The sequence below is a fragment of the Hyperolius riggenbachi genome, chromosome 9 (genome assembly GCF_040937935.1).
Source record: "Hyperolius riggenbachi isolate aHypRig1 chromosome 9, aHypRig1.pri, whole genome shotgun sequence".
Classification (NCBI taxonomy): Eukaryota; Metazoa; Chordata; class Amphibia; order Anura; family Hyperoliidae; genus Hyperolius; species Hyperolius riggenbachi.
Window position 1 is genome coordinate 46,584,917 of NC_090654.1, and position 27,409 is coordinate 46,612,325.

At 45.4% G+C, this 27,409-nt stretch overlaps 1 protein-coding gene across 4 annotated transcripts in view; it reads left to right on the top strand.

Annotated features, from left to right (window-relative positions):
• Window positions 1–27,409, top strand: part of QRICH1 (glutamine rich 1) — an 89,678-nt gene that overhangs the window by 37,477 nt on the left and 24,792 nt on the right. For all 4 annotated transcript variants that reach the window (XM_068252659.1, XM_068252662.1, XM_068252663.1 and 1 more), the window contains one exon: window positions 24,182–24,353. In XM_068252659.1, the coding sequence (XP_068108760.1) occupies window positions 24,182–24,353 (172 nt within the window). The remainder of the gene's footprint in view (window positions 1–24,181; window positions 24,354–27,409) is intronic.

Genomic DNA, 27,409 nt, shown 5'->3' on the forward strand with positions numbered 1-27,409 from the left:
CTTGCCGCCCCTCGTCGCTGGTCCTGTTAATGATTTAGTAAAATTCCGGCTATAGTAATCGAAGTGTCCAGGTCCGGATCATGCACTGTTATAAGTTTATGGGAGTAACGCCTGGTATAGTAAATAAATCTTATGTTATAGTAAACCTGTTTCTTGGTCGCAGTGTTATTCTGTACATGGCTATAGTGGAAAGTGGGCGGTAGCATGTGTCATACATCAGTTGGAGACCCATGAGCCGTGGATAGGCTGGCAGCCACTTGTAGCCTGCTCGCTATCTGCACACTACTCTGGGCCTGTGTGGATAACCTCAAAAGGACCAACTGGTGGAACCTATCCTTACTGTGTAAGCTGCTGCCTGATTATTGAGGGAGTTGCCTGTCATCTGTGACTTGCTTGTGCATGGCTGCAGCGCTAAAGTATCATCCAGGCGGCACAGACATGTAGCCAGAGCACACTAGTAGTACTGTACCTGCAATAATTGGTGAGACCTATACTTCCTGTGCAAGCTGTTGCGTGATTACATGCAAATCCCTGCATATGGTGCATTTTGATCCAGCTGAGACACTGTGTGCTCGTTTGCTGAAGCATTGAAAAGAAGAAATGACTCACAATTATTGACTGAATTAAAATACAGTACTATTGTACATTTATGTGCTTCAGTGTGACTATTTCTGATATAGTAAACTTCTGATATAGTACAGTGTTCTCCCCAGAAATGTTTTCCAGCCAGTTGGCATGAAATAGTAGTCAGGTGGGGCGAGATGAGAGAATGCAGGGCCGGTGCTTTTCTGCACAACTCTGCTTACAGCAAAGGAGGAGGTGAGCTGATGACAGCCGGGTGCTCACCAAAACTGGCTGGGTGGAGCACCCGGCAAAAAGAGCCTGGGGAGAGCACTGTAGCAAATGACTTTGCCTGGTCCCGTGGAGTTTACTATAAAGGGATTCTACTTTATATGGTTTTGGAGTTATGAAAGTAGAGTGCCACATGTTAGGGTTTTTTGTAGGCCTGTACATGCGTCCTCCCCCCCCCCCCTGATTTCACAGTTTAATCTTGAGTTGTACTCTTCAGTGAATGTGTCTCTGTACCCTGTACAAGTGTTTGCATACGCAGACCACATCTTTGCAGTTATTTTTGGCAGGGTGGTGGGAACATCCCAAGAATATTAAGCAAAGGCCCCTCCCCTCTTTTTGTCTGGACATGGCTGGCGGTTTGCAGCAGCATAAAGCCTCATCTACACAGTACAATTTTACATCAGATAGATGGATCTATTAAGGTGGCCACACACCATACAATTTTTTAAATATCAGTTCAATTTAAGAATTGCAATCAATTTTTCTGACTGATTTTAACATTTTCAAAAAATCTGACTAATGTACCACACACCTGTGTTCAATTTTTTCCCCAATTATGATAAAAATGATTGGGTGTGTATATTGATAAATTGGCAATCTAACACACACCATACAATCTTTAGAGAAATTGAAAAATTTCTGGCATTCCGGATAGATAAAAATCGAAAGAAATGGGAAATCCGATCGGATTTTTCAGTCGAATGAAAAAAAACAAAAAAAAGCTTTCAATGTTTTCGAGAGATCCGATCGTTTTTATCGAATTGCCGTAAAATCGGATCATTTTATTGTATCGTGTGTGTGGCCACCTTTAGATAGATCTAATAAGAAATTGCATCCTGGGTAGGCGTCCAAATTGTTTCAGATCAATTTTGCGATAGATTTTGCCTTGATAAGTACCCAAAATCTATTGCAAAATGTAATGCAATCCGATTGGACCGGTTATCTAATAAATCCGATCTGACGGAGAATTGTACCGTGTAGATGAGGCTTTAGTCTGATCGTGGCACGCATGGCTCTATTAGGCTTCCATGCCAAGCAGACCACATTGAAAGATAAATATTTTCTTTTCTGAAAAGAGAATTAGAAAAAAAGAAACTTTGCAGTATGTTGTAATTGGGGATGGTCAGTGAAACACAATTCAGAGTTGATGCTGCATAAATGGGTATTGCAGAACAGATTTCAGGTGTGTCGTCTAATTTTCAACCACAAGCACTAAGGAGACGCCTTGACCTGTTGGCAGCCCTGCACGCATTATTTTGATAGATAATGCATGGCAGGGTGTCTTCTGATGGCCTATCCTGTTCAGCTGCCTACTGCAGGTGTGCAGAGTGGCACAGGGAGTTTCTTTATATTTACCTTTTCTCGGCGGCTGGATCGGCTTCTCTACTTCATCCACCCCTGGCGCTGCACTCCCAGCATCCTCTTCTGTGTTCTGATCACGTGCTATGACGTAATCGTAACCCATGGTGTCAGCGTTGCAGCTCCCTGCGCTGATCTGCATACCCTGCCAAGCTGAAGGCGGCACACTTCCCTATCAGCAAACAAAAAAAATGCATAGATCTTTGCTTTATGTGACTGCTAAAGGGATAAAGTAATCCCAAGCCGAAAAGATTACAAAGAACAGACACTGTACTTAAACCCCGTTGGGACCAAGGATGTTACCGTTATGTTTTCTGTGTGGCTGCCTGCTGGTGACAGGATGTAACTGTAACATCCTTGAGTCCTGACGCGATCGCATGCACCCAAACCGGGAGATTCAGCTGTCATATCCCCTTGCTTATCAGAAGCCATGGCGATTGGCTCCTGATCATGTGATCAGTAAGTGACGGCAGCAGAAGGAAGAAGAGGACTGGGACTCTCCTCTCCCGACATTCTTCCGGTGATCGTCACTCCCCCTCCGCTCCACCCGGCATCCAGCCCCGCACTGTCTCTATTGTCGGGTCCCAGCTTGATGACCTCATCAAGCCAGAATCAGGAACTTGCCAGCAGTGCACGGCTGGATGACTGGGAGATCTGCTCCTTGCTGGATCTGCGGAGGTTAGTAATGCCTGCTACCTATGCTGGGGACGCCTATCTATACTGGGGATACCTATGCCTGGCTATCTATAATGGTGGCCCCTCAAATGCAAAAACTGCTCTGGTCCTTAAGGGGGAATGATATGCCGGTCATCAGGGTTAAGGAGAGGGAATTCCCATGCCTTTCTCCAGAACTCAGCTGCTGCCTAGGACTCTCTCTTATAAATTGCAACTCTTCTTGCACAAACGCCACCGTGTCTGCACTATAACATGGGACCCGCTTGTTGATGAGCAGTCCCGGCTTAAGGGGCCCATACACTGAGCCGATTTTCTGGCCGACCAATCGATCCAGATCGATCTAACGATTGAAAATCGGTTGGCCAATCGACCGATCGATGGCCGATTTCGATGGATTTCTGTCGAACTGGCAGGATGGAAAATTGAGGTCGATCTGATGAGATTGCTTATCATTTTGCATTGGCCTTAATGGAAATCTGATGGCAAAAAAATGCCATCAGATCGAATTTCAATAGATTTCAAACTGAAATCTATTGGAATTCTATCCTGGTAAAAAATGTTCTAAAAACGCATCAGATAGATCATCAGATGCATTTCTTATCTATCTGCTGCCAATCTGACGAGTGTATGGGCACCTTTACTGTGCGGACGCAGCCATGTAACATATCTGATAAGATCTTGTTGAATGTGCCTGAGGTGCGCGCTCAGCAAGCCTCAGGCACACTTTAAAGCAGTAGGATTAGCCATACTATGCCAGGGGAAAAAAAGCCTTGCTTGTAAACACAAGTGTGCAAGGGATCGTGTTTCAGATAGGCAGCTAGGCAAGGAAATAAATGGAAGAGGAGGAATATATTATAGATAAAAAGAACCCCCAGCATGCAACTGTTTGGCACTGACTACTAAAGTGTCAGTGCTCCTAAGGTATGTGATAACTCCAAATCATAACGGCAGAAAAAGTTTTGAATGCAGGATTAGCATCTTTATCACGTAATACACTCAGTTGCTGTTGAAATTTGATTTTTATGGTGACAATCTCGCTTTAATGGAAGTGGGGAGACCTGCTGAGGAGACAAGTCTGCACAGTCAACACTGTTGTTGTTCATCAAGGGCACCTCCACCAGTGTGTGCAGCATAGTCCATTTTAGTTTATAGTCACAAGGACCTTGCAGTCCTTACAACTGTCCAAGGAGAGCGAACAACCAGCATCTGCTTTGACAGGTAGTGTCCTTAAATTGGTGGTGTTCGAGTCCCATACACATTCAGTACCATTATGAGCAGAGAGTCGTGGTGGTGTTCCACATTGTGCTTCAGGTTGATGCTTCCTCCTCCAAAGCTGGATTATGAAATCAAGTCCTCCTTAAATTGTCCTCCGATTGCTCCCTGATCAGCATTGTAGACATGATCCATTACTTGGTAGATTTGTTTTCACTGCTTAAAGTGGGAGCTAGGTCTACCACTGAGCTGTACATGTGTAATATTGCTTGTTTACAGGATAGAATGGAGCCAGGGGCCATGGTAGCAATAGCTATAGTATTGTTCAACTCAGTTTTTAAAGGAAACCTGACCCAAGGCACAGTTATCTAAGGCAAGCACAGAGGTATCTTCATTCTGGATCCACATACCTCTGTGCTCTGTCCGTTCCGCTTATCATTCCCCAACCCCCCTCCCCCAATCCTCCCCATGTGACTCCTGCTTCACTACCTGAATAAATGGTAGTAGGAATTTTTCTCCATTGCAGTGACATTCGTATGTAGTATATACTGGTGGGGGTTATTTATTGTAGGTGGCAGTTTAGCATTAAATTATTCGTACAAGCTTACTTTTTAGAGAAGCAGTTTGTCACTTTACTTATTATTATTTTTATTTTTTTTTTGGTACTTGCGTATTATCCCGTCTGGAAAGTTTGGCAGCTTTTTTGTTAATGTTCTGTTTGATCCCCTAGGCAGATCTAACCATTTTTGGGAAGCTGAAAGTCCCGGCTTTCCTTTGCACTGGGTCCCGAGTCAATGCGATGCCCCATTCCCAAGTTAGGGGAGGGGGGGTTAGGTGTCCCCTGCACTTTGTTGCAGAGAGCACAGTGGAATTGAGTCTCCTGCCCATGCCAGTAAGACAGAGAGGAGATGAGGGTGCATAGCTGCGCTGCTCCTTCATCTGTAATGAGAGACCCAGGGCATTTGACATAAGTTTTGAAGACACAGATTTAAGCTGCGAAGGAAGAAGACCTCCCGGGTGTGCTTCTTATCATGCCGGGTTAGTCTCGTACTTCTGTAATTGCACTTTCTGCAGCCAAGTTCAGGGGACACCCTTCCTTCAAAACCCCATAACTTGGGAACTGAGCATCATACTGACTCGGGACCCAGTGCAACAGAAAGCCGGGACTTTCAGCTTTCCAGGTTACTGCTGGGTTGGATTGGGAAATCTGAAAGTGCACTGCAATAGTAAGTTTGTGGAACATTCACAGTGCATGCGAAGCGTTGGTATCCAACCGCATAACGCATGGATTAACAGAGGCAGTGAAGCATACTTTTCATTGACTGTATGCCACCTAAAAGTCACATAATGTAAGGGGGCGACTTTTTCCTTCCTTTGCGCTCTTGGTATAAAGTGAATGCAGCGTCCCACTGTGAACATAGCCTACAACTTTCCATTTTGTAACATCAGCAAAAATACATCGGTTCTGTGGCAGGACCTCACAAGTGACGCAATCTGGGGCCCCCCTCTGTTTGCAAATCCAGATACATGACTCTGCTTACGTCAACCCTGTTTACAGAGTAGGTAGCCCACAGTCCTAGTCTAGTAGCTGGCCAGCTCTCACCCAGTTATACTGGCACTCTAGAGTGGTGGTTGCTTTCCTGAGATCTTCGTAGCAAGAGAGGAATACGGGAAAGTGATGTTTCCATTAATAGTCATTTCCAGTAACACATTCAGAGCAAAAACAGCAGCTTGATGTGTTCTCTAATGACCGAGGCCGGGGAAAAAGCTGATCTGGTCCTGAGATTTCCTGCACTCTTGGATTATGCTGCAATCAGAGTTGTGACTGTAAAGCCTCAAAGCACGCCTGAACTGAGAGCTTTGGCAGCTGCCATATTTATTTTCTTTTAACCAACGCTCATTACCAGGCTGTCCCGCTAATCTTTGGCTATAGTAGTGTCTGAATCGCACACCTGAAACAATTTTTGTGACTGAAAGTCCCAGATTTGCTTCAAAGGGAACCTAAACTGAGAAGGATATGGATTTTTCCTTTTAAAATAATACCAGTTGCCTGAATCGCCTGCTGATCCTGTGTCTCTAATACTTTTAGCCACAGCCCCTGAACAAGCATGCAGATCAGGTGCTCTGACTGAAGTCAGACTGGATTAGCTGCATGCTTGTTTCAGGGTGTGATTCAGCCACTATTGCAGCCACAGAGATCAGCTGGACTGCCAGGCAACTGGTATTGTTTAACAGGAAACATCCATATCACTCTCAGTTAAGGTTCCCTTTAAAGAGTAGCTTTCAGCCATACTATCTCAGAAGAAAAAACACATATATAACTCAGAAAAAACACAGCGAGTCGCAGCCGGCTGTTTACCTTTGCCAGTGTCAGTCTAGCCGCTCCCCCGCCTCCTCCATAGCACCTCTCCCCGCCCACGTCCCTTCCCTCCTCTCTGATTGGAGGGAAGGGACGGAGGCGGGGGAGCGGCGAGACTGACATGGCAAAGGTAAACAGCCGGCTGCAACACACTGCGTATCGCTAGCACGACTGTGTGATTCATGGGGGACAGCAGAGCGCAGGGGGGGCTTAGGTGGGGATCACTATAACAGAGGCTGGGCATTATTTGCAGACCCAGTCTCTGTGTGCTCTTAGGATTATTAGAAACCACCTCGGGTTCTTTTTAAGGAGGGAAAAGGTTCTAGGTCCTATTGAGCCCTTGCGTTCCTTTGACTGTCTTCTCATCCAGCGTAGTCATATTTTTATAATAAAAAAATATATACTTATACTGCTACATCTAAGAATACAACACCACACATTCCGGTTAATGCAAATACTGGAATTTTCTGATGCACCAAAGCAGAGTGCGCATTGCTAAAACCCCCTGGCAGATTGTTATAGGTGCCAGGACAAGAAGCGATGCCAGATTATAGAGCAGCTAGAAGTGCAAAGCGGTGCGATTAAATATCTCTCCTGCTGAAGTTCTTCTCGCACATCACTGAAGGAAGTTCAAGAACTGCCTTGTTCACAATAACATTGCTTATCATTCCATAGCACGTCTTCCCACCGCCGCCTCCAGACTAAAAATCTACTCAGCAGCACTGAAAAGGCTTGGTGTTTCTTTAACAGTTTCACAGCATCAGAACTTTTCTCACCCAAGCCTCATTTTTAGCTGCACAGAAGAAAACTGCCCGGGCATTTTTCCCCTGATGCTGTGCAAAGCACAATGGCATTTCTGATGTTGCTCTCCTTCTGCTGTTTTGGTGCAAATAAGTTTTGAAAAATGTTGAATTTGAGATATGCACACAGGACAGTTGGAACTTGTTCATGCTCCCTGTCCCCTCCTTTCAACCAAAAAGATGGCTGTCCCCATGAAATCACAAACATTTGCCTGTTCTTTTAAATCAGGATGGGTAAGAGATTATATTACCTATCTATTTTAATGAACATAACTAATGTAACTTAATGAGTATGTGTGTTTAGACTGAAGTTCCCATTTAACCATTTTGGTGTCTGACGGGCGAAAATAATGATGGGAAATGGTTTGCTGTGTTACTTATGCTACACAGTTCACTGCCCACCACTTTCAACATTCAATCTTCTTTTCTAAAACAAAACGTGTTGCCAGTGCATCATACATTTCATAGCTATATGAAGTTGTCATTATTGAGGTAGGCCACCTCTTATATTTATTTTAGTTGTGTTTAACTATATTTTATGTACCTCTGGGTGCCTCCCAGAGGTACTCCCTGTTGCTTCATTGGAGTGCTCCTGTGATGTAAGTTTACAACAGAAGGATTCCATAAAAGCTGGGAAAAATAAATATCCCCATACCTCTCCATCTACAAATTGCTAATCATCACACTTCTGTCTGTCAGGACCTATCCTAAAGGGTACACTGGTCGATTTCAGCCATAGATCGATCATTCGATTCTATCAAATCGATCGATCAGAAATCTATTATATCAAATCAGCCGATCGTTTTGTGGCCAATTTCGATCGATTTGATCTATCTGACTGGATGGAAAATCCAGGTCTATCTGCTGCTGGCAGCAGATCGATGGCCCATAGAGTTGCATTGGATCTAATGGTCCAATAATGCATTTAGATCTCATTCTGAAATCTATCGGAAATCTATTCTAGTATGTGGCACACATCAGATTCCTGTCAAATTCCTGCAAATCTATAAGTGTATGGCCACCTTTAAATACCAGGAAATGGAATATAGATGGATCACTATTGGGTAATAGTCTAAATGGTATCTAGACTTATTACAAATACAACAAGGATGCACTATTGCAAAGAGCCTAGTAATGTGAAGGACGGACTTGTCAATCAATCCTTACACAGATAATCCAACAAAAGGAGCAAGGGGATTACCAATGGTGGGAAGTCTTTGTTGATACACACACATACACGGCATTGGGGTGTAGCTATTCCCACCGAGAGACTCTCAGGGCTCTTTCAATATAACGCGTGCAAGAGCCGTTCTCCTGCACGCATTATATGGCCTGGGGCGTGTCGTCAGATTGTAGCAGTGCGATGCATTCAGCGGCGGTAGCTATTAATTCACCCAACAGGGAAACTCCAGCTCACGACGATTAAATGCTCCCGGGTGCTTCGAACTGTAAGGCACCGAAACGCAGCGTCGATTGTGAAAGGTCAGATGAGTCTATGGACTTTCATTTTATATTGGTTAATGCAAAGTATTGACTTTACATTAAAACGCTGGAAATGAGTTTTGTGAAAGAGCCATCATTAGTGTATGGTCCCCTCTACAGTGTTCTCCCCAGAATTTTTTTTTCCAGCCGGGTGGCATGAAAAAGTAGCCGGGTGGCATGAAAAAGTAGCCGGGTGGGGCGAGTTGAAAATGCAGGGCAACTGTGCTTACAGCATAGGAGGAGGTGAGCCGATGACAGCCGGGTGATCACCAAATCTAGCCGGGTGGAGCACCCGGCTAAAAGAGCCTGGGGAGAGCACTGCTCTAGGATGCAAATATACGATAAAGAATGCGATCAATGACATGGGGTTTACAAAACATTTGACCGGTCATATAGTGTATACGGATTCATCCAGCCAGCATGTATGAAGGTCGTCAACCATGCACAATTATGTGTTGAAGTGTTCACTACGTGCCCAGAGAAATGGCAATGTGGGCACTGCTTTCTAGATGCATCCTTCACAGCAGGCAATCAAGTGTAGATGGTGGCAATCACATAGACTGGGTGCAGAATATGTACAGTGCAGGTGTAACACTCTACATGTTTCACCCTAAAAAGGACTTTGTCAGGAGCAAATTAACAGTGCAAGATAATAAATAACATAACCCTCAACCAACACAATCAAAGATTCCCCCAGTAACAGCCCAAGTCAGAGATGTCCATTACAAAATGCAGTCCATAGTATACCTGTGTTGAAACCATTGACCATCACTAATCACATTCTCACACGATTTTTGGTTTTCAATCGTCATTTTATGTAAGAATTCTTATTTTTTTACGACCAACACTCCACTGATTTTAGTCCTTAATATCGATCGGAGGATGTGATTTATGGCCCATAGTTGCAATCGCAAATATTTAAATACACTTGAATTTGCAATCAGATGTTTTGTGTTATCGAATGGTTAATTGGGAGACACACGCACACATTAGTGTCAGACTAATGTTAGGTGCTTCCCCTTTAAATAAAGTGATTCTATTAGCTAACAATTGGCTCAGATGGGAAAGATGTAATCTGAAAAATGTTCAGTGAGTGTGAAGTTCGGCTTAATCTATTGGAAAGCATATGCTATGAATTACTCCTTTTTCCGCCTTGGATTGTACAATTGCTGAAGAACAATGAATGCTTTCTGCTGGCACGTCAAATTGCAGGCCAGAAGAAAATTGCTTATTTAACCATATTTATTTTTTGTATTACACCATATCCCAGTGAAACAAGAGACAGACAATCCTTCGATTTCACATTCAGGGAGTGAAGAAACTAATGAAAGGAAAAAAAGAACTGACTGCCCAGATAACAGTACAGAACAGTGAGTATTAAAGAGAACCCGAGGTGGGTTTGAAGAATATTATCTGCATACAGAGGCTGGATCTGCCTATACAGCCCAGCCTCTGTTGCTATCCCAACCCCCCCTAAGGTCCCCCTGCACTCTGCAATCCCTCATAAATCACAGCCACGCTGCTGACAAACAGCTTGTCAGAGCTGGCTGTGTTTATCTCTATAGTGTCAGTCTGCTGCTCTCCCCGCCTCCTGCAGAACTCCAGTCCCCGCCTGCATCCCTTCCCTCCCTGCTAATTGGAGGGAAGGGACGGGGGCAGGGACCGGAGCTATGCCGGGGGTGGGGGAGCAGCTGAGACTGACACTACAGATGTAAACACAGCCTCACAGCACGGCTGTTATTTATGAGGGATTGCAGAGTGCAGGGGGACCTTAGTGGGGTTTGGGATAGCAACAGAGGCTGGGCTGTATATGCAGATCCAGCCTCTGTATGCAGATAACATTCTTTAAACACACCTCGGGTTCTCTTTAAAGGCTTATCCTCTGCCTTTAATACTTTTAGCCATAGACCCTGAACAAGCATGCAGATCAGGTGCTCTGACTGAAGTCTGACTGGATTAGCTGTATGCTTGTTTCAGGTGTGTGACTCGGACACTATTGCAGCCCAACTGGTATTGCTTAAATAAATATGGAAGCCTTGCTTTGGGTTTCCTTTAAGATGACCCTAGACCTTACATCTAGAAATTGATAACGCAGATCATCCCCAATCCACCAGTTTTTGTTTTGTTTTTTTCCTAAAATATGTTGATTTGGTAGACCGTGGCAGCTGGAATATCTTGCTTGATCGGCGGTGGGTTGGGAAGCATGCCGCTAATTGCACTCAATTATGCGACATTTATTTATTGTAATTTTAAAGCTCCAACATATTACACAGCACTGAACATTAGTTAAAGTTACAGACAGTATTTAGGGGTGATTAAAGACGCAGAATCGGAGCTACTCTCGCCTGCCCGCTGGCACTTCCTACTGTGTCTTCCCTCCCTGCCGGCTGCTCCTTCCTGTCTTTTCACTTCCGAGCCCTGGGGTGCCTGTGTGACGTAACAATTGCTAGAGGTCAAATACTTCAAGCCTCTAGTAGTGTTAAGGGATAAGATGATCTTCAGAACGTCAGAGCTGCGTTTTTTGCCGCTACTGGTACCTGCGCTCTGCTCCCGGCTCCCTCCTCCTCAGTTGCATACCTATGTTAAAGCAGAAATCTTCCCAGTAGGTGCTGGAGAGGAGGCTAGTGAGGGGTCAGTTAGTCAGGCCATGTCCCCTCCCTCACAGGTTGACAGCCAGGCTGGTGAATGGGGCAGACATATGAAGGACAGCTCATCCCGCCCCTTTCCCATGACACCATGGTAACCATTGAAACAAATTTGCATAAACAGAAAATCTGTAAATTCCCTTAAAAGACGATAGATATAGTTTTTTTTCTTCCTAGAGTAATAAGCTGCATAATAAGGGAGCCTATTGCTAAGTTCTGCACTTGGGTTAAAGCTTGGTTCACACACCACGGGGTTAAGTGTCATGGATAGTCAGAGCGATCTGATACATCCTTATGTATAGAAAATCATGTATTGAATCGAAATTGCAATTTCTGACAGAAATCGCGTAATTTTTTCCTAACATTGCTCAGGCCTAGCCTCTAAGGGACCCGGCAGACAGTACACACAGAAAATCTATGTGCAGTGTGTAGCGGGATTTGATCCGATAGATCACACTCTGATAAGAGAATGATCTGAGCGGGATATTTCTGATGGGCACATCGACCAGTCTATGGCCACCTTTAAAGTGGACCTGAACTATTGCACAGGACAGAAGGAAGCCTAGAGAAATGCACCCTGTATGTATTTAGAGAGTTAAAGGATACCCAAAGTGACGTCACATGAGATAGACATGGGTATGTACAGTGCCTAGCATACAAATAACTGCAGTGTTCCTTTTTTTCTTTCTCTGCCTGAAAGAGTTAAATATCAAGTATGTAAGTGGCTGACTCAGACAGGAAGTGACTACAGTGTGATCCTCACTGATAAGAAATTCCCCTTTTTATGTCTTTCTTGCTTTTAGAAGCCATTTTCTGCTAGGAAAGGGTTTTATAGTTGGAATTTCTTATCAGTGAGTACTGATAAGTCACTGTATTCACTGTAGTCACTTCCTGTCTGAGTCAGGACTGAGTCAGCCACTTGCATACCTGATCTTTAACTCTTTCAGGCAGAGAAAGAAAAAAAGAAACAAAGCATAGTTATTTGTGTGCTAGGCACTGTACATACCCATGTCTATCTCATCATGTCACATGTCACTTCGGGTATCCTTTAAGACTAATGGTACTTATCCGTTAGCCGGGCGCATCCGGCAGGTGGCGCTAATTACTATTCCCCCTCCAGGCCGACGTGGATAGTAGGGAAAGATGTAACTCTGGTGGAGTTTTGTCGCCACCTAGAGGATGCGCCCGGCTAACTGATAAGTGCCAGACTAATTCCCCATCATCTGTGACTAATCACCAGTGTAATTTGATCTCTCGGCTGTGTTTTTCTTTAAAGGTTATAATGATGTTGCTTATCTGTTAGAGCAGAGAGAAATTTCGGAGTTCAGGTCCACTTTAAGCACTGAGCTGAGAGTAAAGTTATGTAGACGCTATAAAGCACATGTGTCAAACTCCAGGCCTGGAGGGCCAGATCCATGCCAGTGTTTAGGACGGACTGAGAAAGAAAGAAAGGAATGTGCTCTACCTGATGGACCACGCCTTTCCTGATTCAGACCCATCAATTCATTTGAGCTATATCAAAAATGTGTGAGGATCTCGGCCCTTGTAGGACCAGTTTGACATCCCTGCTCTAAAGGAAAGTCAAGGGAAGCATCTGACGCAGGGCTGTGGAGTCGGAGTCGGGGCAATTTTGGGTGCCTGGAGTCGGAGTCGGGAAAAAATGCACAGACTCCGACTCCTAATGAATTTAAACTGTAATTAAAATAGAAAATATGATAAAATGTTCTATTTCTCAGATAATAGTCGTCATAAATAATTTATACATACAGTAATAGCAGTGCTTAGTCCACACAAATAAAATAAACCAATCAAAATTAGTTACTTGTGCTGCTTCAATAAAGCAGTCCCCGTATTTTTAAAGTCAGATATACACATCTGTTTGTGACTGTATATATGATGTGTACACAGGAATCTCTTATATATACTAAATAACATCTATTCTGTAAGTATAAAGCCTGATGTGTAGCCATGTCATTAATAGAGATGGTCAATGAGATGGAAATAATTCTGCGTTGATTCTGATTTATGCAAATGTATGCACTCTCTTTGCTCATGAAATCAAATAATTTGATATGTTAAATTTGGTTTGGTGACTACGAATTAAATGGTACCTGAGAAGAATGAAAAGAAAAGTTTTATACATACCAGGGACTTCTTCCAGCCCCATTCAGGCTAATAAGTCCCTCGCTGTCCACCTCCACCACCTGGATCTTCTGCTATGAGTCCTGGTAATTCAGCCAGTCAGCGCAGTCCGGCCGCATGCCGCTTCCACAGCCAGGAGCGTTCTACACCTGCGTAATAGTGCTGCACAGGTGTAGTACGCTCCCGGCGGCGGAGTGTGTGCATGCGCACTACGCCAGACTGGCTCAAGTACCTGGACTCATAGCAGAAGATCCAGGTGGCGGAGGAGGACATCGAGGGACTGATTAGCCTGAAGGGGGCTGGAGGAAGCCCCAGGTATGTATACAACTTTAATTTCATCTGTTTCAGGTTTACTTTGTTACACAGTATTACTATACTCTACATATGCACTCCCCACAGAGCTGCAGGGAATCCACTGAGAATGCTGTGCACATTGAACACAGAGGTGTTGTCTATCACCCATAAACCTGGTTCAGATTGTGCATGAAGAATGTGTAATAGAGGAAGAATCTCCTCATTCCCCTGCAGAGTACCTGCACATCATTCTTACATGTACCCACAGTTACATTGCCTAGGGCCTGATAGATGTTCTTTGTTCCGGGCTGTACCTTTTACAAGTACTCTTACCAAGGACTAGTTTTAGTCTATGACTAAAGGGAATAAATATGGCAGTCTCCATATCCTTCTCACTTCCGTTGTCTTTTTCAGTTGTCTTTTAAGTGTTGGCAGTTAAGAGACGAATTTCATGTTACATACTTTCAATTAACAAGATTGTAATATGCAAATTAGAGGAGTCGGAGTCAGTGGAATCCTAAACTGAGGCGTCGGAGTCGGTGGATTTTTGCACCGACTCCACAGCCCTTCTGACGAACCAGATTTCATTGCATCGGGTGACAATCATTATGGCATATGAACCACAATGACGAGGGACCAATAGTTGGAAGCATAGGAGGATGAGGAGGTGACCCAATGGCAGCTGGGTGCAGCGGGGAGAACATTAATCTCTGTTCTGTGCACTGACTCTCTCCCCTCCCATTTTCATTTTGGTTGTTGCGGGGGAGGGGGGATTGTTCTTCCAGCGATAATGTTTGGGGCTGTGACTGAGGATTATTACAAGCCATTACTTTCTTCTGATCATTAAATCCTGAAGGAAAACCGGTTATAACCGTCTCGGCAAGCGTGACAGACACATCCTGAACGTTACGTGGTGCATGAGATAACTGTACACTTCAGTGAGACAATGGAAGGACAGGTCTCACCTGAAGGAGCAGAGCCGAGTGCATGACATTATGCTGTATGATTCAATATGCAGGCTGACACACTCACACTCCTGCTCAGAGCTATGGGTGACATCAGCCACACCACATGCCTGCACACGGAACCTTGTCTTGTGTACACACACCATGCACGGCCAGGGAGAACCGATAAGCATACAGTAAATTTAATTTGCTAGGTGTGTGCGCAGCAAGACAGTTATCTAAAGGCTAAAGCCTTGTATGCATGTTGGATAGTAACCTGTACAAAGCATGATCCATCTGCTATGCATTGGACATCACAAATGGTCGGCTACAATCAGAGCCTGTTCTCTCATGAAGCAAGGTGAAACACTTTCATCCGGCGCAGAGATTACAGGGGTGGCATGTTTGTACTGTGTTGACACTAACAGCATGCAGTCAGAGTAGGAGGAGAAGCGAGTGTTCCATTTGACTTGCACAGCAGAAGGGAGGAGGTGGCACTGCTGTCCTGACTGAGGAGGAATGGAGGACGGCCGACAGTTTGTTTGTCACAGACTTGCAGCCAGCCAGTGTGTTATTGTGTTGAGTTGCAGCATTTCATGTCTCAGGGCTCGTTTCCACTATCGCGAATCTGCATGCGTCCAACGCATGCAGATTCGCACATGTAATGCAAGTGGATTCCACTGTAGCGTTGTTGAGGTGCGTTTTTTTCAGCGGTAAAAAAACGCACACAAGAGCCAACGAATTCGCCTGCGAGTGGAATGCATGCGAATCGCCGCTAATGTATTTAATAGGAAATTCGCATGCGGCTATGGTATGCGAATTTTCATGCGAATTCGCATAGGTACCAATGTAATTCAAACAGGCAGTGACATGGTTAATTTCGCATATACCCTCACCTATGCGAATTCGCATGCGAATTCGCGGCAAAAAACACGCAAAAATTCGCATCCGCATGCTAATTCATGGAATTTCAACAGCGGTGGAATCCAGGCGATTCTGCACCGCAATAGTGGAAACGAGCCCTCAAGCTGTCGCATATGCTCCCTTTCTGACTGAGAACATTTTAAATGAAGCAGAGTAAATTGTCCGGTGCTGTGTGATCATTCCAAATCGATAGGGGCATCCTCACTAGTTTGCCTCAAGCAGCAAAAAGTTTAGAACCAGCCCTGGCTAAGATGCCCACTAATGGTACAATCTTGATTATACAATGTTACCACTATGTAATACAGGGGACTACCTAAAGGATCCATTCAAAGTTAATTCATTCAGTTAAGGTAAACTTGTGAATTTCAAGGGACTCTGTAATGAAAAAAAGTCCCCCTGGGGGGGTACTCGCCTCGGGAGGGGGAAGCCTCAGGGTCCCAATGAGGCTTCCCCCACTCCTGTAGCTGCAGACAGTCCAGCGCTGGCTCCCCCGAAGTGTCCCGGAATCCTCCCTAGACAAGCGCTGATTTATTTACCTTTCCTGGCTCCAGCGGGGGCGCTGTTGCCGCTCTCTGCACAGAGATAGGCGAAAATAGCCGATCTCTGTCGGATCCGCTCTACTGCGCAGGAGTCTTGCGCCTGCGCAGTAGTGCGGCCGGACAGCGATCGGGTATTTCCGAGGAGGAGAGCCGATACTGCGCTGGAGCCGGGAAGGTAAATATTTACATCCCTGCTGTTCGGGGAGCTTTATCTCCGCCGCCGTGGGACCGAGAAGGACGGGGGAAGCCTCAATAGGATCCGGAGGCTTCCCCCACCCAAGGTGAGTACCGCCCAGGCGAGGTTTTTAAAGTTAAAGGTTTTCTTTAAAGGCTCGAACACACGTGCAACTTTTCCATCCAACTTTTGTCCAGACACGTCATATGAACACGCGGCAACCGACTACATGAGCAACCGATATCGGGCCCTTGGCTGCATTGAATGCGGCCATATCAAGGCAGGCTGACGTTCCGCTTGTGTTGGCAGTATGCAAATGAGTTGGTCATCCAGTTGGTTGGTGTGCGCAAAAAATACAAGTCATGCAATGACTAGGTCAAGTCGTCGGGTTGGTCATGTGAAAAAGTTGCATGTGTGTATGAGCCTTAAAAAAAGATGAGTTAGATACTTGCCTCACTAGAGTAAAGCCTCTGGATGGCCTTTTGGCTGCAGCCCACCAATCCTTGCCGGGACCCCCCTCCTCATCATGTCCTCGCACCTGTCAGTGTAGAGTATGGCGGCACAAGCGGCTTCATGCTGCTGAGCAGGAATTGCCCACGTGCTGAACTGTGCGCTTCCATTTCATTCATCTTAAAGTGGACCTGAACTCTGTGTCCTCTCTGCTGTAAAAGATACGCAACAGCATAATAACCTTTAAACCAGGGCTGTGGAGTGGGTGCAAAAATCTTCCGACTCCAACTCCTCGGTTTATGAAACCACGACTCCGGGTACCCAAAATGGTTCAGACTCCTCGACTCAGACTCCTTATTCTAATACTTACCAGGGCTGTGGATTTTGTACAAAAATCATCCGACTGACTTCGACTCCGGGTGCCCAAAATTGCCTCGACCTCTGACTCCTCAACTCTGACTCCTCAACTCTGACTCCGACTCCAGTCCTGCTTTAAAGAAAAACATTTCTGTGTTACAGCTGATACAAATCCTGCAATAAATCTGCAGTGTTTCTACTTCTTGATTCATGGAAGCAGACTTAGGCCTAGCGCACACCAGAGCGGTTTGGCTGCGTTTTGCGATCCGCTTGCGGCTGCGGATACGCTTGGGTAATGTATCTCAATGGGCTGGTGCACACCAAAGCGGGAGGCGTTTTGCTGAAATGCATACTCCCGAGGTGAGGCATTTTTTGGATTGCGGATGCGTTTCTGCCTCAATGTTAAGTATAGGAAAAACGCAAACCGCTCTGAAAAATGCCTGTTCAGAGCGGTTTTGCAGGCGTTTTTGTTACAGAAGCTGTTCAGTAACCGCTTTACTGTAACAATACATGAAATCTACTACACCAAAACCGCTACACAAAACCGCAAAATGCTAGCTGAAACGCTACAGAAAAAGAAGAAAAATCGTTTCAAAATCTGCTAGTATTTTGCGGATTTGCTAGCGGTTTTTGGTGTGCACCAGGCCTTATTGTTAACATTCTGTGGTTTCAAATGGGCTTATCTCTGCCTGGCAGTCATGCGACACGGGAGAGGTCAAATTACAAATTGTGATTAGACACAATTGGGGGGGGGGGGGGATGTAACAGGCTAAACTCTCTAAATACAGGGTGCATTTCTCTCTGCTTTCCTTCTGTCCGGTGCACTTTAATTTTTGCTTCCCATTAATTGAAAATGTGCATACTAATTAGTTCAGACTATTGCTGCATACACACTTGAGATAAAAGTCTTTTGAAAATGAAAGATCACAGACCAATTTTACCCCCTTCCATGTAGTATGAGAGCCGTACTCTACACAGTCTATTCTATGGAGCTGAACTCCCCATCAGATAAAATCTTTGCAAGATGCTGCACACAAAGATGATGTACACATTCAACAGATCAGTATCTGCAAAAGATCAGTTCCTGCAAAAGATCCGTTCCTGCAAAATGCATTCATAGTCTATGATATCTGCAGATCCTCATACACACCTTGTTTAACGGACAATTATCTGCAGATCAGATCCACCAGGATGGATTTTCAGATCTGCAGATGATTGCCAGATATGCAGATGAAGTCTGTTAAACCAGGTGTGGATGAGGATCTGCAGATCTCATAGACTATGAATGCAATTTGCAGGAATAGATTTTTTTTGCAGGTACAGATCTTTTGCAGATACTGATCTTTTGAGTGTGTACGGGCATCTTTGTGTGCAGCATCTTGCAAAGATTTTATTTGATGGGGAGTGCAGCTCCATAGAATAGACTGTGTAGGTATGGCTCTCATACTACATGGAACGGGGTAAAATTGGTCTGTGATCTTGCATTTTCCAAAGACTTTTATCTCAAGTGTGTATGAAGCATAAGGCCACATACACACATCAGACCATAGTCTTTTGAAAATGAAAGATCACAGACCAATCTTACCACCCTTCATGTAGTATGAGAGCCATACTCTACACAGTCTATTCTATGGAGCTGAACTCCCCATCAGAAAAAAATCTTTGCAAGATGCTGCACACACAGATGCTGTACAGGACGCCTCCTCTCACAAGGGTATGTGTTTTACTCCATGCCACTTTTGCAAGATGTTGCACGTTTGCACTTTACCTATGCCACAATAAATTGAACACTTGCAGCAGTGCCAGCTTTCCTGCTTTCTTTGTTTGCTTGCTACATGATGTCTTTGCTTGAGCACGCTGAAGAGGTTCCAGAGAAGGGGTGTATTTAAGTCCTCCTGTGCAGACTGCATGTTTCTGAAGCTGATTTATGCATGTCATACTGCTGTAGTGCCCACCGTTTGTTCTCTTTTGGTTCTGCAAAAGATCTGTTCCTGAAAAAGATCCGTTCCTGCAAAATGCAAATGTGAGCGGCGGCGATTGCAGCAAACACGCAGCTGGCAAAGTGCTAGCTGTGTGTTTGAAAAAAAAAAAATTATTCAAATCGGCCCAGCAGGGCCTGAGCGGTGACCTCCGGCGTCTCTGGATGAGCTCAGCTCGTCCAATACGCTAGGGAGGTTAAACAAGGTGTGTATGAGGACCTGCAGATATCATAGACTATGAATGCATTTTGCAGGAACAGATCTTTTGTAGGAACAGATCTTTTGCAGATACTGATCTTTTGAATGTGTGCATCATCGTTGTGTGCAGCATCTTGCAAAGATTTCTATCTGATGGGGAGTTCAGCTCAATAGAATAGACCAGCCTTTCTCAACCTTTTTACCCCAAAGGAACCCTGAAAATAACATTTGAATCTCAAGGAACCCCTTGCAAACTATTTTTGATCTTAAGGAACCCCTGCATTTATTTTGCAGGAGGCATGGTCTTTAGAAGTTGGTGAGGCCGTTTATTTCACTACCCCCTATTACACTGCCACTCATGCTGTCTCCTTATGCTAGTCTTTTTATTAATTTGCTCATTAGTGCCCCAATGTAGTGCTTCCTGTTACAGTACTCCCTAATTTAATGTGCTCTATTATACTTCCCCCACGATGGGGGAAAATACCAAGGAACCCCTGCAGAGTCCTCAAGGAACCCTGGTTGAGAAAACCTGGAATAGACTGTGTAGCGTGTGGCTCTCATACTACATGGAATGGGGTAAAATTGGTCTGTGATCTTGTCTTTTCCAAAGACTTTTATCTCAAGTGTGTATGTAGCATAAGTGTGTGTGTGTATTAAGTGGGTGCATAATTAGCATGCACATATTTAATTAGGACAGGAAACTAGAGACATTTGGCGGCTCAGAACGGAGCTATTTTTGTCATATCTACAGTTGAACACCAGCAGTACTTGGCAGTGATGTCCCCCGGAGACGGAGAGATCCAGGGGAAAGCACCATAGAGGAAGAGCTCTTTTCTTCTCCTAAGTTTGCTGCAATTTTACTTATAACCACCTTAATGGCTTACCTGGAAAAGAAAGCACTGAGGCTTCTACAGAGGGTATCGATATACTGCAAAGTGAGAAGTTAAAAAGTAGAAGCTAGATCAAGAATGATTGATAGTCACTGTGTAATTTTATTCATGTTGTTTGATACACTATGAGCCTGCAGGTCATCATCCTCACTTCTGGCTGACCTGAAAAACCAGACTGTACCAACTGCCATTATCTGTAAACACACTAACCATGTTACACACTCCAATGAGTTCTGGGTCACCATGAGCTTGCTGGTTAGTCTGTACCTCTGGGTGTTTCAAACCCTACTTCATAGAGCCAAATTAATCCATGCCATGCACTGATGAGGATCAACCAATCCAAAACAGTCTGTATGCATGTTGGATTATTATGGCTCTGTACAGCTCCGCCTTCCGCTGCCATCATTCCATCGCTTTCCAGCGATTGGTAAAGCTGTGTGTGCTCGGCCGCTCGCTCGAGTGGATCTGCCCCCGCTCATTAACACTAATACATATTCACTGCTTCTGGCCAATCACAGCGGTATGCGGGCCAGAGAAGCGGGCGGGCACTATAAAAAAAAAACAAGGATACTGACGATCACCAGTTTCGGTTTTAAACCGAAAAACCGTGCAGCCCTACATCATTGCAGTCCAGCGGTTCTGGAGGTGTGTTCAGCTTCTAAGGGCGACAGTGGTTAATATATTCAGCAGCGATGCATTGTGGGAGACCTCTCAGAGCTCACTCCAACCTGAATTATCGCGAATTATTTCTGTTTTAAGAAAGCAAACTTGTTTTCCATAATGTTAGATAACAAAATATATATATAATCTCTATTTCCCACAATGCACCCAAGTTCGCAGGTTAAAACGGTCTTGGCCCTGACATCACACTGGGGGAATGGTTTCAACACAAAGGGCTCTATTCACAAAACTTCTCATCTATGACTTATGTATCACCTAATTGATAAAAAATAAGAAAATAATCACTCAAAGTAAGTTGTTCCTGATTAACTTCATTTTAGTAATACTTTTCTTTAAGGGGTCTGAAAGCCAACATTTCTACTTTGCTCTAAAAGATTCCTCACAGCTTGAAAGCTACTATCCCTGAAAAAAAAATTCTAGCAGAAGATCACTGAAATGGTTAAACAAAGCATTTTCTCCTGCTATTCAGCTTCAAATCTGCATCCAAACTGTAGATAACAGTATCTTTTTTTACTTCTTAACCACTTCGGACAGGCCTGGCCTTAGGGACCAGGGCATTTTCGGTGGAGGGGGGTGCACGCGTTTGGGGGGGTCGGGCGGCCGGATCCCGTCTGTGGCTGGCTGTACTGTCTCCCCCCTGTGTGGCCAAGTGTCCCCCCTGTGCGCAGCAGCTATCACTTATCTTCCAGGCTCCAGCGATGAGCCTCAGTAGCCCCCTTCTTCTCCGGCCGGCATCTCCGCTCCAAATGACGCTCAGGTCGGGTCACGGCTTGATGACGTCATCAAGCCGGGACCCGGCCCTGACGTCAGACGGAGCAGAGATACCGGCCAGAGCAGAGGGGTTCCTCTTCATTTCCCCCCTGCCGCCGCCGCTGTCAAAGTGATCACTACGATCCGACGGCGATCGTAGTGATCACGTGATCAGCAGCCATACGCAATGGCTGCTGATCACTGAGGGGAGATGCCAGCTGTCATATGACAGCTTAATCTCCCCCTCCGGGTGCGCACGATCGCGTCGGGAGCGGTTCTTTAGCGCGGACGTTGAATCAACGTCCGGTCTGAACTGTACAACCCCCTGACGGACGTTGATTCAACCTGCGGCGGTCCCCAATAAGTTAAACACAAATGTATCAACTCTAGAATGTAAACAAACACTGTGAAACTGTCTCTGCTTCAGGCACTCACAGTGTTCAGAATAGCTCATTAGAAGGTTTTAATATATAATAAAAAGAAGTTATAATAGAAAAAGAATAAAATGCAATGGCAGCTTTCAGGGCAAGATAAACTACACTTTTGTAAACGGACAATATTGCGTGTGCACAAAAGCAAATATGATAACTGTAGGAGTAATAAAAAGTAGGAAAACACATTTTTAGTGAATGTTAAGTCAGAGTTTCAGACCACTTTAAATTAATTATATTATATTTCAGTGTTCTCCCCAGAATTTTTTTCCAGCCGGGTGGCATGAAAAATCAGCCGGGTGGGGATGGTCATGCTGATTGCCACTAGGTGGGTTATCGCCAACGCCCCCCCCCCCCCCCCCTCATAAAATTGACAGGCTAGGTTCCATACTGGAATCTCTTAAAGGGATACTTAATTGAAGAAAAATTAGGCTAGATATTTACCTGGGGCTTCTTCTAGCCCCTTAAAGTCCTCCTGCTGCCCTCATCGCCATTCCACACTGCTCAGTTCCTTAGCCTTGCACCAATGCGAACATGCTGCCGTGGCCAGGAGCACTTTGCCTATGCACAGTAGCGATTTTTCGTTACCCCCGAAGTGCAGAATGCTGCTGGTCACGGGAATGTGATGGAGGAGGCGAATGACACGTTGTGGCCATGCATGCAGCATTCAAAGGGGAATCACAGAGGTACAAAGCAGCAGCGCGGAATGACTGCAAGGCACTAGAACAATTTAAGAGGCTGGAAGAAGCCCCAGGTAAGTAGCTGGCCATTTTCTTTTAACAGGTAAAGTGTCTTTAAAGTTCTAACTACCCTTCTGCTGATTTGACAATGAAACTAGCAGCTTTTCCTATATACATGGGTGGTCCCAGTATGGGAAAGAGGATTTATGGGCCATAGCATATGGATAAGCAGGCAGCTTATCAATATCATGCTATGGCACCAGATATCCCCTTACACCACCCATGTATATAGGAAACATGGGAACAAATCTTAATAGTTTCATTTTAAAACCTGGCTGCTGGTTGTAACAACACTCAGTTACAAGGGATATTGCTGGCTATGTGGCTGTCAAGGGGCCAGGGTGCCTCACTAATCACTCGCTGCCTGCTCTGCCCTGTACGAGTCCGTGGCTGTCAGTACAGCGTCTCACTCTCCTCCCTCAGACCAGTCTAGTCTGGCAAGAATCAGAGACCAGGTGACACAGTCACAGGACAGGATAATCAGGGGGTGAAAGGGTTAAGCTAGCATCTTGAAGTTCTAGCTGGCGGGAGGGTCTGCGTTAGATACCCCCCCTCCTCCATTAGCAGAAGTCAGTAAAACTCACAAACACACAGCGGCTGGCAGCAGGATGAATACGGTGAGAGGAGGAAGAGAGCGTCTGGCTAAACATTCTACAGAGAACTGAGCCGCGCTTCCTCTCCGATCTCCTGCTCAGCTAAGTTGCGTGGTGACGTCCTCTGCATTCCCCGCCCCTCCATACAACTGCCGGGAGCTGAGGAGGAGGGCGGAGGCAGCGTCCCTGAGTGACAGCGGCTGGCTGCAATGGAACAGCCGCCGCTGCTCACTAAAGAGCCACACAGAACAGGATAATTTCACCCCGGCGCTCAGAGGAGATCAGCCGGGCACTCAGAGGAGATAAGCCGGGCGGCCCGCCCTGGTAAATGGCCCTGGGGAGAACACTGTATTTTTGCAGCTTAAAAATGTAACCTAGATAAGATGAAAACACTTTGTGAACCATACCGCGTTCACATTAGGAAGCGCGTATGGCTAGGCGTGTGGGACGCAAGCGCACCCGACTGCACGCCATACACGTTGCCGTGCGGCTATTGAGCCTATTCATTACAGTGAATGGGCTCAGCGATGCGATTTGCCAAAAATGCATGCAGCAGTGTGATAGCGCAGCGCGCATAGTATGAACGTCAGAAGTGCTCTGTGATGTTCTTGCTGATCGCATACCATACGCGTCTATTTCATCATGTCGTATCTAACGCTTGCCTTTATGAATGGCTTTGTTAAACTAAACCATTTATTGTTTCACTTTAGAGCCAGTCCATACAAGTTGCAGAGGTTGAGCCCCCTCCGCAGCCTTCCCCAGAACTCTTGCTACCGCACGTCTTGAAGCCAGAAGAGGGGCTGGAGGTGTGGAAGAACTGGGCACAGACGAAGAATGCCGAACTGGAGAAAAATTCTCAGAACCGATTAGCACCCATTGGAAGTATGCTATTCCTTTTATTCCAGAATTCTGTGTCTTGTTATACAAGTACTGAGGGGCATCCGTTGCATTATACTTTCTACTAGTGGAAAGACCCGCTCGTTAAAAACTGGCGCTAGGCCGCTCCTTAAAGTGGACTCATACCAAACATTTTTTTAAATTAAAAATATTTAGTTGCACCACCCTGACACATACAAAGATAAATAAACACTCCTTCAAAACTATGATAATTTCAGTGCATGCTTTTCACCCTTCCCTTTTCATAGCTAGTGTTATACTGGGGGCAGCCATTAGCAATTCCTCCATTGCCAGACACCATCTACTCCACCAGTTTGCCGGAAAAATCCCGGCAATTTGAAAGGAAGGGAGGGGTTCCTCCAATAAATGTAAAATATTTTATATTTGTCATGCAGCTGAAAAAGGCTGCTATTTATTATTATAATTTAGAAAATAGATTTTATTTCTGAAATCTTGTATTTTTAATTTGGGTCCACTTTAACCCACTCCGCTGTACGAAGTTCACCCACGTGCTGCACATGCACGCCAGCCATAACAGAAGCAGAGACAGGGCTTTTATTATCATTACTAGTAGACCCAAGCTCGCTTAAAAACGAGTTCTGGGTCTGTTTTTTTCACAGCGCGCGCGCCTCTGTCAGCGTGCGCACCCGTACACCCGCCCGGCTCACTGTTCCAACGGCTGTCTGGGTCCACAAGCATGCAGCAGATCAGGTGTTTCTGGCATTGTCTGATCTGACAAGATTAGCTGCATGCTTGTTTCTGGTGTGATTCAGACACTACTGCAGCCAAAGAGATCAGCAGGGCTGCCAGGCAATCTGCATTGTTTAAAGGGAAATAAATATGTCAGTCTTCCTATCCCTCTCACTTCTAGTTTCCTACAAATGTTTCAGTTAAAGGATAAAGGTGGTCATATACTTATAGATTTGCGGCAGATTCGACTATCAGATTTCTGTCAGATTCCTTTCAAGTCGAATCTGATGGGAATCTACCAGATTTCCAATAGATTTCAGAATTAAATCTATTGGACATCGATCTAAATGCATTATTGGACCATTAGATCCAATGCAACTCTATGGGCCATAGATCTGCTACCAGCAGCAGATGGACCTAGATTTTCCATCCAGTCAGATCAAATCGATCGAAATCGGCCACAAACCGATCGGATAATTCAATAGAATCGATTTCCGAATGATTCGATAGAATCGATTGATCGATGGCTGAAATCGACCAGTGTATGGGCCTCTTAAGTCCTTTTTATGAAATCTATTAAAATACCTGGTGAGCATTAATGTTCTATAGTATGATAAAACGGCACACTGGTAATAACTTAAGCTGGCCATACACTGGCCCGATTTGCCGCCGTTTCGACAGCAGATTCGATCACTGGGATCGAATCTGCTGCCAATCGTTCGCGCTACATTTCAATCCATTTTGTCCGATCCCATCGATCACTCCGTGCGGAAAATTATCGCCGATTGCCTGCGGGTAGGGAGCGCGTCGCTAGCGGCGTTCGAGTGCCCGACGACCGACGCAATAGAGCGGCAATACATTACCTGCTCCGCCAGCGCGACTACCCCCGGTCACCGCTGCTCCGTGTCACCGCTGGTCTCCGGCATGCTTCAGTTCCTCCTGCCCGGCAGGAAGTTTAAACAGTAGAGGGCGCTCTACTGATTAAACTTCTTGCCGGGCAGGAAGAAGTAAAGCATGCTGGACCTGGAGACCAGAGCGGAGACCTGGGGACTGGAGTCGCACCGGCGGAGCAGGTAATGTATGCGGGCGGGGGGAGCGGCGGCAGCACCACCACAACAGATTGTGAACGGTTTCAGGCTGAAATCGGTTCACAATCTGTTTGCAGTAAAGGTAGCCATACGATCCCTCTCTGATCAGATTCGATCAGAAAGGGATCTATCTGTTCGAATCTGATGGCAAATCGACCAGTGTAAAGGTCCGTACACACGCCGGACTGGAGGCAATGACGGGTCCGTCGTCACCTCCCGCTGGGTGGGCGTTCCAACAACAGTCCGGTGTGTGTACGCACTGTCTGCAGACTGATACGGCTGTTTCTGAGCGATCCGCCGGGCGGATCGCTCAGAAACAGCCGTATCAGTCTGCAGACAGACTGTACACGCGCCGGACTGTCGCTGGAACGCCCACCCAGCGGGAGGTGACGACGGACCCGTCGTTGCCTCCAGTCCGGCGTGTGTACGGATCTTATGGCTACCTTTACCCTTTTCCCAATTTAAATATTTTATCTATGTGTAAACTCACAGCAGCCATGACAGTGCAAGGTAGGATCTGTATCATTTAGCACCCAGGGGAGATAATTGATTACTATTTACGCTTTCAATACTGTCTTATCAGGAGTCTTTGTTCAGATAGACAAAAGTGTTTTGCCTTCTATTCACTTTACAAGAGAGCCTTGGTTGCTCTAATAGCTGTACCTCATTTGCATAGCTAAAGCACTGTTTTTTTAATTAAAAAATTAAATGAGCAGAAACATGCTCTAAAGGTGCGTACACACACACTACGGCCGCCAACGGCGGGTCCTTCAGACCCTCCCGCTGGGCGGACGTTCAGCCGACAGTAGTGCTTGCGTACGCGCTGTCGGCGGACTGATAAGGCTGTAGCGGATCGTTCAGAAACGGCCTTATCAGTCCGCCGACAGCACGTACACAAGCACTACTATCGGCTGAACGTCCGCCCAGCGGGAGACCCGGCGGTAGTGCGTGTGTACGCACCTGAAGTAGTATAGGTACTACATGTACCCAAGTTTATCTCATCATGTCACATGTTGGTTCAGTTACGCTTTAATGTAACAAATGCTCAGCTGGCATGACCCGCAGGTACTCAGAATTTGTGAGATTCTGTATGTCTCTCTCCCTCCACTGCCAGGTAGAAGAAATTAAAACTATGTAACAAATGTGTGTGATTTGGCAAAAGTTACATGTGATCTGCTGAGTTACGTGGAGGGGAATTTGTGGGCTATTGAGTTATAAAAAGTGTAATTTGTAACTTTAGGCACCTATCAGTTTATCTACAAA